The sequence below is a fragment of the Acomys minous genome (genome assembly GCF_964271855.1).
Source record: "Acomys minous genome assembly, chromosome: 1".
In the NCBI taxonomy this organism is placed as follows: domain Eukaryota; kingdom Metazoa; phylum Chordata; class Mammalia; order Rodentia; family Muridae; genus Acomys; species Acomys minous.
Window position 1 is genome coordinate 162,089,562 of NC_140483.1, and position 14,599 is coordinate 162,104,160.

The 14,599-nt window shown below is 41.3% G+C and overlaps 1 protein-coding gene across 10 annotated transcripts in view; it reads right to left on the minus strand.

Annotated features, from left to right (window-relative positions):
• Positions 1–14,599, minus strand: part of CDK5RAP2 (CDK5 regulatory subunit associated protein 2) — a 176,220-nt gene that overhangs the window by 92,360 nt on the left and 69,261 nt on the right. For all 10 annotated transcript variants that reach the window (XM_084797139.1, XM_084797141.1, XM_084797135.1 and 7 more), the window contains 2 exons: positions 4,801–4,971; positions 1,015–1,155 (listed from right to left, as the gene is read on the minus strand). In XM_084797139.1, coding sequence (XP_084653265.1) covers positions 1,015–1,155; positions 4,801–4,971 — 312 coding nt within the window. The remainder of the gene's footprint in view (positions 1–1,014; positions 1,156–4,800; positions 4,972–14,599) is intronic.

Here is a 14,599-nt window from a genome sequence, read left to right on the forward strand (position 1 = left end):
TCCACTCCAATTACACAGCCACTCTGGCTCCTCCCCGTGGGCCTTTAACTGTCCACTCCACAAATAGATAACTGCAGGGTGGTAGGGCACAAGCGCACAAGGGCAGCCTCCAGCTTTACACCAGCCTAAGGACTACATCTGTCCTGATGCCTGATGCCCATGCTGTCCAGTTTGTTCACTGTTTTGAGAAACACCTTTCACAAGTCACAATCAGCCATTCATCGAACAACTAACTTGCCTAGTTTTTAAAAGGCTTAAAGAGCTTGATCTAGCGTTAACACCTCTTGTACATCAGGCTGCCGCAGGACATCATTCATATAATCATTGTATAGGGCCTAGCACTGGATTTAGAGATAAGCACCAGTTCCCACCCGTGAAGTGTCTGCCAGTGGCGCTCCACATGGCACAGGGGAGGAGAAGCAGAAGGATGGAGCCAACAGCAAGGACCAGAGGAAGAGCATGCAACAAAGGAGGGACCAGTACAGTGCTGTGGGATCAGGGAAGGTTATTCTAGACAGGTGTTTGCAGGGACTCTCAGGGGTTAAAAGATTAACAAAATTCCATGCAGGCAGGTGGGCAGACATAAGCAAAGGCACACAGAGACTCCAACAGTCCTTTCAGACACCAGCAAGCTCTATAATGTATTTAGAGCAATGGAGACTAGACCAACAATGTGGGGCCAGATGAGGAAGTGCCAGCATTTTAGCGGGACAGCTTCCTTACTGCTTAAAATCCAGTATTTCTCAAGAGATGACCCTTGATGGAGCTGATGCCAGACTCCTTTCCCAGCAAGGTGGATTTTCTCAGTTTCATGTGCACAGCAAACAGGAATGGCCAGACAGAGGATACGAATTTGCAGAGCCTCTAGACAAACCCTCCCCCTGCCACCTGCTGTAAGCTCAGTTATCACCAAGAAGGCACTGGAGAGCCTTTAGATCAAAAGACTTATCAAGTAAGTTTCAGAAAAGACCATGAATACATTCACATGTGAACACCAATTTCAGTCACGCTTGCCTTGGAGAAGATGAGTTTGCTGCCTGGTGACTGCTGAGAACACTTTTCTGTTATTAAGCCATCGCTCCCAAACTTGAGCTCCTCTGCAGTCATTAAATAACAGTTCTGCTGTATTGCTTCCAAATCTTTTTCATTGGATTTCTAAGGAAATGAAACAAATCATAAGAAAATTCTCATCAAGAAAAGAATATTAAGAGATTTTTCTTAAACACTTTTAGGGGAGATACCTTATTTTGTCACAAGTCCTATATCTCCTAAATAATTCCATCATCCCAAAATATTAGGCAACTCCACAGCTGTGATGCAATTTCATCTGCATATTATGACCGGGTGAGAGCAAGCAGAATGCCAGCAAGATGGCCAAGAACTATGGCTGTCCATGAACTGCACTCACTCACCGCAGTGACGGTCCTTTGGTGAACTGTTCCATGCCTAGGTCTCCCTTGCTCATGGAATGACACCTGGGTCCATTTCCTACCCAGTCAACATGATGGGTGAGTAAAGTACTTACATATTTAAGTCCAATAAAGTCTCAGACTCCCTTGAAACTACAAATTTGATCCATTCACATGCACAAGAGAGAAAAGGCCAAGACTGTAAATAGCATTAGGGTGTGCTCATACACGATATTCCCTCCATGACACACAATGCTTCTCGTGAACACTCAGCAGCCTGGGTCCAATAAACAACAGTACTAAAGACTGCATCTCTGGTACCTGGCCCAGCTCAAGTGCAGAACCTATTCCCAATCTGGTGAATCCTAAACCATGGTTTTCTCCACTCTTTGTGAGAGGGCAAGGGATAACATCCCCATCTACCTCCTGAGCATGGTACAGAATTAATTTAGTATGCCAATCATTTAGAAGGAATTTGGTAGCCAGAAAAAAACCAGGCAATTCTCTGTAAGACCCCATTGAACTATAGTAGGCCAACACTGCCTCTTTAGAATTGCAGTCACACAACTGCACCTTCATATGTTTTGACCAAGCAAACAATACTGTAAGGCTTAACAACAGTAGCCCATTCTGGTCCCAGTTTTCACCTCAAAGCCTGAGTCCCAGGCAAAAACCAACTTGCAATTCCTTAGGTGCTACTTCTTTTCTGACTTCAGGAGTCAAATTGGCATTTTCCTTGTGCTTCTTGACTTCTTATGTTTCAATTTTACCAACTGACTGCAATCAGGCAAGTGTAGAGCCTTAGCTTTTGCATCAGTCATCTGTACCTCAAGACCTTTCCTAGCAATTATGTCATAACTAGTTAAAATGATATTTGCATTATATTATAGCCACACAAATATTGCCAAGCAATGCATCATTCATGATTGCACTACCATTCACATTCAGGAATTATTATTTGCCAACTTAGTTCATAAAATTATTACAAACTGTAAATTTTCTCCAGATTCTCAGAAAAAAATTTAAAAGTCCCTTCCAAATGCATCAGTAATTGGTCATTTCTGCTGTGGCTCCCCAGAGGAGGCCCAGATGACACCCTCCCACAAGGGCCCACACTTGGTCCTCCACTTAGCAGTTCGGTTGTCACTTTAGAATTCCCTTCAGCATAGCTAGGGGACCTCTATTTTCTACATCCTTCGTCTCTCCTGGCTTATTCCTTTGTTTATAGGGCTTATCTGCCAAGAGCCTTCTGCAGAGCGCATGGAAGACAGACAGTTTAAGACACCTCACATCTGAAAAGACCTTGCCCTGCTCTCATACTAGCTGACAGACTAGCTAAAGACAGACTGCTAGGCTGGCAATCTTTTCTTCAAAGACTGAAGGCATCAGCCCAATCTCCTTAGTGTCTAAAGCAGCTGCGGGGAATCCTGATGTCATCCTGAGGCCTTGTTCTTCATATATGGTCTATGCTGCCCCCTCCTCCCCGGAGCCTTTCAGATTCTTTATCACCAAATTCTAAAATACCACAATGTCTTCCTTCATCCCTTGTGCAGAGACAACTGTCTTTCCATTATAGGCTACAACTTCCAGATACCTGAACTGATTCATCTTCCTTGTGTCTTGGAGCTCCTGTTAGTCATATTTTAGAGCCCTTGAGCCATGTCTCTAATTTTCTTATCTTTACCTTTCCCCTATCTTTTTGTTTAATTCTGTTTTCTGGAAGACTTAGACAAATTTTATCTTCAACTTTCTGACTTTCCCACTGTAAGTATTTTAAGTCAGCAATTATACATTGAATTTCCAACAGGCCATTCTTCTTTTCTAGATATCATTATTTTTATCTGTATCTGTGTGGAGGTCAGAGAACAACTACGTGGAATCAGATGTCCCCTTCCATCTCTATGTGGGGTCTCATGATCATACTCAGGCCTTCAGGCTTGTGCCACAAGCACTTATACCCACTGAACATCTCATGGGTCCTGGGCTTAGTTCTTATGTTTTGATGTCAAATCTATATAGTTTTAAAAAGCCATATAATGTTTATTGCTGCCATTTCTACTACACACTCTTTTTTAAGACATCTTATTCTATAGCCAGGTTGGCCTGGCACTGTCTATGCATCCTAGACTAGCCTTACACTAATGATCTTACTGTCTCAGCCTTCCAAGTGCCAGGATCACAGGCATGAGCCACTGAGCCCGATTCCTATGTACTTCCTTTAAGGCTTTGTCTTGCCTCTTCAACACTTTTCTCCCTTTGATGAGCTTAGGCCATTCACCTTGTACTAACTAGAAGTGCTCAGGAACTCTGTGAATGTGGAAACGGACACATCAAAAGTCACCTTTCTGGGAGATGGACAGGTGAAAACCAGCTGTTTGAGTGAAGGACTTCCTCTACAAGCATCTTTCACTGTCTTGCCCTCTGGGAGGAATCTCTTGGTTGGGGTCTGCACACTTCATTCAATTCATTGTCTCCATTGCCTTTTCTGCTTTGAGCTACCTCCAACAACCCCCATGCCAGCACTTTTCTGCTTTACCTTCCCCAGAAATCTCTTGCTGGAAAGAGAGGGCTGCCTACGCCTGCCTAGAATCCCAGCTAAGTCTCCTGGTTTTAAAAGATATTGGCCACACCTTACGTCTGCTGAGCCTTTCGTGGGATGTAGCCTGTGTCAGCTCGATTCTTACTGGCTTTTCTTTACTATGAGTCACAGTAACAAAACTGAACCCTGTGCACTTCCCACTGATACTCACATAACATCCAAACTTTTGTTAACTCACAGCTGCTGTTGTACAGTGCTCTTACAGAACACTGTGAGCTTATACTTTCCTGTTCCTGAACTCTTGTTTTAATGGCATTTCAGTCGAATGAAGCATCATTAACTACCTGGATTTAACCCACCACAGTTACCTGGGTTAGATCTCAGAAGTTGACTATGTGGCCAATAAGAAGTGAATTTAAAGACTAAAACAGGAGAGGAAATGGGCAAAGGAGTGAAGTGGCACTGCCCAAGTACTTGCCCCAGGTGAGTGGGCGGGGCACAGGAGAAAATCTACCAGGGCTCTACCATTTATCATGTGACCAGTTGAGCACTTCCCTTCTCTGACCTAGCTTCCCCTCCTATCTGCTGAGGCTCAAAGTTCTAAAATGCCACAAGCACAGCCATGAGGTCTGTAACAGCAGAAGGCCTGGAACATACCTCAAATCCCAGTACTCCAAAGGTGGAGGCAGCAAAGTCAGAAGTTAAAGTGATCTCAGCTGCACAATGAGTTTGAGACCAGCCAGGGCTACATGAGACTCATGTCAAAGAAAAGGGTCTTGCCCGAGTTCAGAATAAACGACTAAACTGAAGGAAGATTTACATATGAAAGGAAAAGAAGGGGTGGTATGGTACCTGAAGCATCAGGTCCTCTTGACTGGCACTTTCTGTTAGTTGTCTGACAGCCTGTCCTGGGACATGGAACGTTCTATTGCTTTCACCTGGAAGATACTTGTAATTGTTCTCCATCGTCTTGTCTCTCTCATTCATTTCATTGCGTAGCTGCTCAACTTCGTTTCTAAGATCCTAGCATAAGAAAAATAAAAATGGAATTTACCTGAGGAGTTGTTCAAGGTGACAATCTCTTACCGATTTTGCTGCCCAAGTTATGAAGAGAACAAGCTGACCACTGTATTTAACAAATGCGTGCTTCTTTCTCATTTAGAGTTTTACAAAAACCAATTTCCAGAACATCATAAATTTAGAAAAGCCTTTATACACATGGTATTATTCATAATAGCAAAAAAACCAGACAACCAAATAGCCTGAAACAGGGGAAAAATAAGAGTAAATTATAGAAAATACAATATTTTTAAAACATAATTATGAGTAAAGACAAACCAGGATAATCAAGCTATGTGTAGAATGCAATGCTGGTTGTTTCCTGCACATTCATCCAGAAGGGAGCACCCTAAGCGACACATCCAAACAGTAAGAGAACGCCCAGACAAAGGGACAACATGGGCTTCCAGAGGCTTTTCCTTTTTCCCTTGGAATTTCTAAAAAATTTTTCACTTTTCCCCCCTGAGATTCTATAGCACAAATAATCAGAAAAGGTCATAGAGAACTCAAAATAACACACAAATTCTCTTGGTAGGAAGTTTTTTAAAAGACAGTATAAAAAAACAAAATACGGTAAGATTGCTTACAATAGGTGCTAGTGAGGTTGGTTTTATGAAGTTGATTGTTTGAAAAACAAATGACTGTAAACAACACAGACCAATAGGAATAAGCTGTGCTATCTCAGCATGGGAAGAGGAACAGGGTCTCTCTGAAGATGACCCAGGTAATCTCCAGGATGTATTAATGTAGGAGTGGAAAAAAGGAGAGGGAGAACATACTGCCACATATTTCACCTAACACGAGCTAAATGACTGCCCATAAGATACAGAAGAGAGATGGAGAGAAGAGGCAGGGGGAAAAAAGACAGAAATGTTTACACAATTATCTGTTTTAAGAATTCCCTTAAAAGTGCAAACAGTGCAAGCAAAGCAACAATGAGTCTGATTTTACACGGCATTGAGAGCTGAGCATACAGGAAAACTGGTTCATTAACCTGAAGGCACAGAAATGAGCACACAACTACTGAAGTTATCTCTCTGTGGGCAAAGGAAAGACCTATTAAACTGTTTTAGGTAACTGTCTCATGAATAATATTAATAGTGAAATTCTGAAAGGCATGTACATACATATATGTTTATTAAATGAGTAGTATTAATTTCATTAGATCCAGAACTTTGAGCAAAATAGCAAAGAACTCAAACAGAAACAATGGTGGATTCACTGTAAATCTGAATCTGAGCTATCCACATGCATGCACACTTTGCAGTTTCCTTCCTTCCACTGAGAAGGGCCAACATCAATATCATGCTTACATCCATACTGTGTTCTCAACCATTTTCAGCCAAAAGAACATGCTTTTCAAGTGTAGTGCCCAAAACAGCATCACCTGCATCCTGACAACTAATGTGCAGACCTCCAGAGAGTTATACTCAACACTTTATATTTTAACAGGTTCTCCAGGAAGCTGTGGAGCACATGGAAGTTTGCCTCAAAAGAATAGATGAAGTCTGGAGAGATGGCTCAGTGGTTAAGAGCACTGTCTGCTCTTCCAGAGGTCCTGAGTTCAATTCCCAGCAACCACATGGTGGCTAACAACCATCTAAAATGTGATCTAATACCCTCTTATGGCATGAAGGTATACATGCAAATACAGCACTCATTTACATGAAACAAATAAATAAAATCTTAAAGAATGGATAGATGAATGATAAACTGCAGACTTGGGACAGGAGCATAATACAGGTCAAGGCCTACAATAAGCACATCCAAGGGAACCAATCAGAATAAGCTTCTTTTCACTATTAAGGGGAGAAAATAGAATTTTCATAAGGATGAGCAAGTAATTAAAATATATCAAAAATCCATAATCAATGCTGGAGATACAGCTTAGTGGAAGAAGCTTAGTATGCACAAGGCCCCAGGTTCAATCACCAACACACACGCATACAGGCAGGCATGTACGTGTGCAGTGGGGGTGAGGAAATTCATGAATTCATAATACCACTTTAAAAAAAAAAACACTTTAAGTTGCTCTAGCAAAACAAATGCTCCTCAAAGATGTTCCAATCCCTAAATGGCAAAAAGGAAGAAAAGTTGATAGGTGAAATTCTGGCTGTTTATTAGCTGACTTTAAAGGGCATATGACATCCTGAGTTACCAAGGTGGCTCCAATTAGAAGGGCCCTTGAAGATTCAAGAGATGGCAGGAGGCATCTCCACACCATGGGCAGCAGTGAGGATGGAAAGAGGCCACAGCTCAGGAATCAGTCAGCCTCCAGGACCTACAGCCTTCAGGAGGACTGCAACTCTATGAATGGCCTGCAGCTGGACTTGGTGAGTGTTGTTTTAGACTTCTGGCCTGCAGAGCACTGAAGGTTATAAACCTGTGCTGTGATAAACTGCTGTAGTAGCATCAGGAACTTAAAACGCTTTTTGAGGTGTCTACAGAACTCCGTTGGCAGTTTTCTTATGTTTCATTTTTTTTCTGTATGAACTGCCCCTCATGAAAAACAACTAGATAAGAAGAAACAAGTATATTTTCACAGGGACATTCTAATAAATAATGAAATCTGACTATCACCATTTTGTAAACAATCACTAAGTTAGAGACACATTTGGAAGAAATAAAAAACATTTTTTTTTAAATCTTGATGAGGCTATCTTAGATCCTTAATTCAAAAGAAGACCACAAACCCATTATGGATGCTAAACAGTAAACCAAAATTCAATTCTGGGAGGAGTTGAAGATTTTCCCCCCCAGATGTTTGTTTTAAACTCTACCCACAAAAGTGTCCCTTAGTGTCCCTATGGGTTGTTTCAGGACCTCCAAAGGATGAAAAGCAACACCCAAGTCCTTCCTATTATGGTATAATATTGCATAGAATCTGCCCACATTCTCAGATTGCTATAATACTTAGAACAATACAAATGCTGTACACAGCTGTTAAACAATATTGCTAGAGAATAATGACCAGAACTCTCTACATGTTTAATACAAACACAATTTTCTACTCAAGCTTGGTTAAATGTGTGGGTGCAGAATCCAGACACAGAGCCAGCTGTAACAGCAACCGAATAATAATCAGTGAGCTAGTCTTGTCATGTTCAAGGTGTGAATGCTTCTTTTAGACCTTGTACACCTGCACTGAGTTTTTTCATTATTTTAACTTTAGTTTGGACTTTTTCCCTTTTTTATTTATTCTATTATACCTTGCCCTAAAAAGAACATGTAGCAACTAAACAATGAAGACATTAAAAAAAAATTTTTTTTCAAGAATTAGAAAGCTGGTATGGAGGTTTAATGACTCCTGGCCAGCCTAGTATATAGAGCAAGTTACAGGCCAGCTAGGTCTGCAGAGCCAGACTGTGTCTCCAAACCAAAGCAAACAAACAAAAATAATGATTCTACACAATCATCTCACTTAGCAATATTAACAAATATTGCAAAGTCTCCAACTATTTGATCCTCCCCACAGCATGCTATTACAGTTCGCTGCTGTTTATTGCTGTATCTTTTATTACAGCTTTAGGTTTAATTTTTCAGGAAAATCTCTAAGATGGATTTCTAGGTCAACGGGTATGCGTGTATGCGTATTTTGAGGATTTTTCAAATAATAAAAGACAAAAAATATATAAATAAAAGCTCAACAATCAAAGCATTAGGGGCTTTGTTCCACCACATCCCTGTCAGTATTAGTTTCTAAAGTATTTGCTATTAGAAATGATAGGAAATGCTTCTTCATAAGTGTTTACATTTGCATTTCCTTGATCACCCACCATGTTTTATAGATGTAACTACCAGTTTCCCTCTGTCTGTCTGTCTGTCTGTCTGTCTGTCTCTCTCTCTCTCTCTCTCTCTCTCTCTCTCTGAATCATCTAAGAAGGGCCTGGATGACTCAGCAGTTAAAAGCACAGCAGTTCACAGCTATCTATAACTCCGATTCCCAGATATCCGATGCCCTCTTCTGGCTTCTGTGGGCACAAGCCATGTAAGTAGTGCACAGAAACATGTGCATGTAAAGTACACATCTGCATAAAAATTATATTAAAATTATAAGTTTGGAAAAAAGGATAACCTAAGGTGTGTACTTAAGAGCACAGTATCAATTGTTCCCCATCAAAATACTTACTGGAGCAAAGTACATCTCCCTTGCTAAAGCTATCACAGAAAAGGCAGGACTCATTAGTCCAACAGCCAGACTTTATCATAGTTTCCCTTGGGATCTTGCTGCTGTTTCTACCCAGGATGAGCACACACACTGGTGCCAGAGAAACAACTGTGACTGAGAAGTGGGCAATGCAATAAGGAGGACCTGGGATGCTCCCACACTCAGGATCAATGGGGCGCAAGCTATTTGGGCCAGCACTTACCACGACCCAGACCATGTGCCAGACAATGAATTGTTAATCTATTTAATCTTCAAACTTTGTGATAGAGGTGTAGTGGTGTATGTCTTTAATCCCAGCATTTGGGAGGTAGAGACAGGAAGAACTCTGAATTTGAGGCTACCCTGATCTACATGGTGAGTCCTAGGCCAGCCAAGGCTCCCTTAGTGAGCTCCCTAGTTCTCAAAACCAAAGGTATTGAGCCCCACCCGACTCCCAGCTGAACCCTGGCTACCTCACTGGTCTCTGCATGCTGCTTACCCCACTAGCTCTGTCCTGCTGTGGCTCTTACTTAGTATATACGTACTCAAACTAAGTGTCATGCTTGCTGGACCCAATGCCTACAGCTCACAGCCGTCCCTCACCTCCTGCAGGTCTATCACCTCTCTCCAATCTTCAGAACCTCCCTCTCTCCACTTCCTCCTCCTCCACACTTCGTCCCTCTATTAACTCCTCCCATAGCACCTTCTAATACAACATGAACTTTTTTTTCTTTTTCCAAGACAGAGTTTCTCTCTGTGTAGTCTTGGCTGTCCTGGACTCACTCTGTAGACCAGGTTGGCCTCTAACTCATAGAGATCCATCTGCCTCTGCCTCCCTGAGTGCTGGGATTACAGGCATGCACCACCATACCTGGCTCAATGTGAACTTTTTCAACCCCATAAAGGCAGATTGTATTTTGTTTACTGCTGCAACTCCAACCCCTGTGATGGCAACATACACACAGAAGGCACTGCAGCAGATTAAGAAAGTCATAAACTCTTTGACTTTCCCCCATGTCTCCACTTTATAAAGCTTAGGAATGGAGTCATCACTGCCACCTAAAGAACAAGGGCCATTTCTGCCCCAGGCCTGAAGTTTCTAATTCCTGTCTCTTTGGGCACTCTCTTGCAGGTCTACAAGTCCTACATCTAAAAGGCATGGCCATCCAAATTCTCCTATGCTGGAGAGGCCAAATGCAGATACTCCAGCTAATAACATCAGCTTAATTTTCCACCCATTTCCAACAAGGTATTATTCATAAGAGTCATTTGCCCTCCAAACCAGGCCACCCGTCAAGTGAGTGCCATGGGTGGGAGCCATGTATAGCAGAAAACCATTCCGATGAGCCCTGCCCAAATGCTTGACTAATAAAATGAAATATAATAAAGTTGTCACTTAAGACATCAACTTTGGGGATGATCTGTTATACAGAAATATATATATCAAAACAGCACTCAATTAAGTAACAATAAATTAGATAAATGAAATAAAGAATGAGTAAGTGAATAAAATAATAAAAGGACTCTCGGCTCCTTCTTCAGCATCACATCTGGCTACACGCCACCATGCTTCTAGCTATGATGGTAATGGACTTCCATTTCATGAGTGAGGAAAGAGGCTGTGGTAGTCTGAACAAATATGTCCCCCCATAGGTCCATGGAAGTGGCACTACTAAAAGAGGTGTGGCCTTGTTAAAGTAGGTATGGCCTTGTTAGAGGAAGTACGTCACTTCCTCTGGTCTTTGAGGTCTCAGGGCTGGTCTTTGAGGTCTCAGGTGTTCAAGCCACGACCAGTGTGGCATACTCTTCCTGCTGCCTATGGATGGAGACGTGGAACTCTCACCTCCTTTTCCAGCACTGTGTCTGGCTACATGGCACCATGCTTCCAGCTCTGATGGTAAAGGACTAAACCTCTGAAACTGTAAGCCAGCCCCCATTAAGTGTCTTCTTTTATAAGAGTTGCCATGGTCATGGTCTCTTCACAGTGATAAAACCCTGGGAGAAACTAATTTACCTGGGTTCACAGTGACTAAAGAACAATGCCTGATTGTTATCTGGTTCCAAACTCTGTCAGTTCATGCCTAAACCAAAGCGCAGGTATGGGTCTTTTTTTGTAATAAGGTGATAATCCCAATCCACTTCCTTAAACTCATCCAACCCACCACTTTGTAGGACCACTCAGACACACAAAAGAATTGCTATGGCGTCCTTATTTTAAGATAACACTTAAATATATCTCTTTAAATCACAATACACCTGAGAGAAGGAATGAAGACTTGAGTTTGATCATTAGCACCTGTGCAAAAGCTAGCTCTAGGCAATCTATAACCCCAGCAGTGGAGAAGGAGGCACAGAGATGAGCGAATCCCTAGAGTTCACTGGCCAGCCTGATCGAATCAGTGAGTTCCAAGTTCAGTGAGAAGCCATATCTCAAAAAACTAAGGCGGAGAGCAGCAGAGCAAGATGCCTGACATCAAACTCTGGCCTTCGGCACTTACACTGGTACACATGTGCACATGCTCCATCAATACATACATTCATACATACACCACATATGCACAAAATAAGGTCATAATAAATCTGTACAATTCCTTAGGAAGAATGTGCTTTCTTTAGAATTTTATTTTAGTTGTGAATATTATTTTAAGATTTTCTTTTTAATTGGTAAATAATCATATTCAATGTCATGTTTTGATATATGTATACACCATGGAATAACTATATCAAGCTAATTAACACATTTGTCACTTGAATATCTCTTGTAGTGACATTTAAAATTTGTTCTTTTAGCAATACCAAATTTTAGAAATATTATATTCATCATGCCACACAATAGGTCTGAGGAAATTTCATACTGTTCTCCAAAACGAGTCCACTAATTTACATTCCCAACAACAGAGCCCAGGAGCCCCCTTTCTCAGCATCCTCCGCAGCATTCCTTATCATTCATCTTTAGGGCAGGGGGTACCCATTCTAACCACTTCAAAGTGGTATTTGCTGTGGTTGTAATTTGTATTTCCATGATGAATAGGAATTTGGAACTTTTGTCCCATAAAGTAACTATTTGTATGTCTTCATTTCAGAAGTCTAATCAAGTTCTTTGGCCATTTCGTTTTCTTGCAATTATGTTGTTTGGATTTCTTAAATACTGTGGAGAGTTACCAGTCACTTATGAGATATATGGCTGATACACATATTCTCTTCTGTTAAGCTGTTTGCTTCATAGCCACGTGTAGTGGCACACACTTGTAATCCCAGCACATAGGGAGGCAGAGGCAGACAGATCTCTGTGAGTTTGAGGGCAGCCTGGTCTACAAAATGAGTCCAGGCCAGCTAAGGCTACACAGAGAAATCTTGACTTAGGAAGGAGGAGGGAAGTTCCCCATGCTCTGCTGAAGCTTCTGCTCTGTAACCTGTACTTTCAGGATCATATACACCAAAAGAGAAACACTACCACTTTTTCTAAGGTGTTTTACATTTAGTTTTGAGATCATTTTTAATATGGTATGAGATAAAGATCCAATTTCACTCTCTGGCTGTCCTACCTCCACTCATTGAGGAGACTTTTCATTCATATGCTTGTATTTGCATTACAATCGACAAAAATTGTATACCAATTCTTTAAATATTCATGCTTCCTGCTATGGAAGTGTGCATTCTTCACGTCCATAGCACTACGGGTGTACTTGCACCAATCCCTAAGTTCGGCTCTTTCCTTTAAACATGTATTTTGAGGAGTGAGTCAAGGTCTAGTGTACATGTAGCTGGTAATCACTATTCTACTCCCTTTTATCACTCACTTTAAGAGTTTTAATGCAGCTATCCAGGAGAAGATGTGATACAAACTACTGAGTATGCCACATTCTCCCTCATGTCCCCCAAAGTGAATTAAGCGATAAAAAATCCTGTTCTATAATTCAACAAAGGACACAAAGTTTTGTTATACCCCAAGATTAGGGGACAGCCCTAAGGTCTAACATACTGCTTGGTGTATTGAGGAAGAGAGAACAGAGAGAGCGAGTGTTTGTGTGTACACATCAGGGTGCATATGACCCTCAGCAGCATCAAGGAATGGAGAGAAGTCAAGAAACCCAAGAAGACAAGCCAGTACCCTTGATATGATTATATCAATAGTAATGCAATTCACCATTTTCTGAGCATGAGCTGCAAGATAAACATGTCCAAGGCAAAGGCACTGTGATATGGGATAGCACTAACTTTAATAACTGGCTACAATGGTAAGGATCATGAGTCTTACTTTCCCAGAAAGGTAAGCAATGCTCATAGAGACAAAAAGAGCTGGACAAAGATTTGTATAGTTTCCAATGTTGACATTGAAAACCAAGCCAGTGTGGCCCCAAATTCGGTAGTGTCAACTCCAACTGTTAAGAACAAAAGTGCTTTAAAGCACTCTATATAATGGGCTCTCATTAGGCAATACTTCCAATATCATAATCCAATCTTATAATGTGTTCAGCACTGAGGCGCTCCTCCAAATGGATGGTCAGGAATAGAATATAGCTACTCATATGGTCAACAATGAAAAAAGTCTTAAAGCAAAGAGACTGGCAACAATGGGAGGATGTGTGTACTAAGGTGGCCTTGAGGAGGAACAGCTGCCATGGCAACACTAAGACAGCCAATTGACTCATGCTCTCACAACCTATGGAGTTATGATAAATGTGAGGGGGAGCCATGGAGACGACATGCCTTACTGAAGCAAAACAATCAGAACTAAAAATCAACGATCGCGTTGGTTTTCCATATTTCCATCAGTATTCCAGAGTTGTCTAAGGAGAATGACTTTTCCTTGAATCGTGACTCCACTGCTACACAGCTATGTGACCATGGGCAGAAAAGTTAAATCATGAATAGTTAGTTCCCATCCCAGAAAGGAATTGGGCTTTGAGGTTAAATGAAAGGATGCAAGATGGGCTAAGGCTAAGGATGACGAACAACAAGGAGTGTCTCTTCCCTCTTAGGGGACACGGACACACACACACACACACACACACACACACACACACACACACACACACACACTTAAAATCTGCAAGAGAAAAATACCAAGTCACATTTAAGAGTAAACACATGAACTAAGAGCAAATTTCTTACCAAAATTCTTCTAAAGATGTGGACTGACGTATTTCAAGTCCTGAAGAAAGTGACAGTCAACCAAAATTGCCATACCAAGCAATGCTATCTGTCAGAAACCAAAGGAAAGATCTTCCACAAATTAGCAAAGTCTAATGGAGCTTGTGATTGTAAGACAGTGTGTAGTTACAAGAGCTGCTTAAGGGAATCTGCTACATACAAAGCAAGTGTACACTGCCCCACACATGAACACCAATAAGCATACAATAATAATAATAATAATAATAATAATAATAATAATAATAATAATAAATGCTTTTAAGTAAATTAACAATTAAAATGTAGACACCT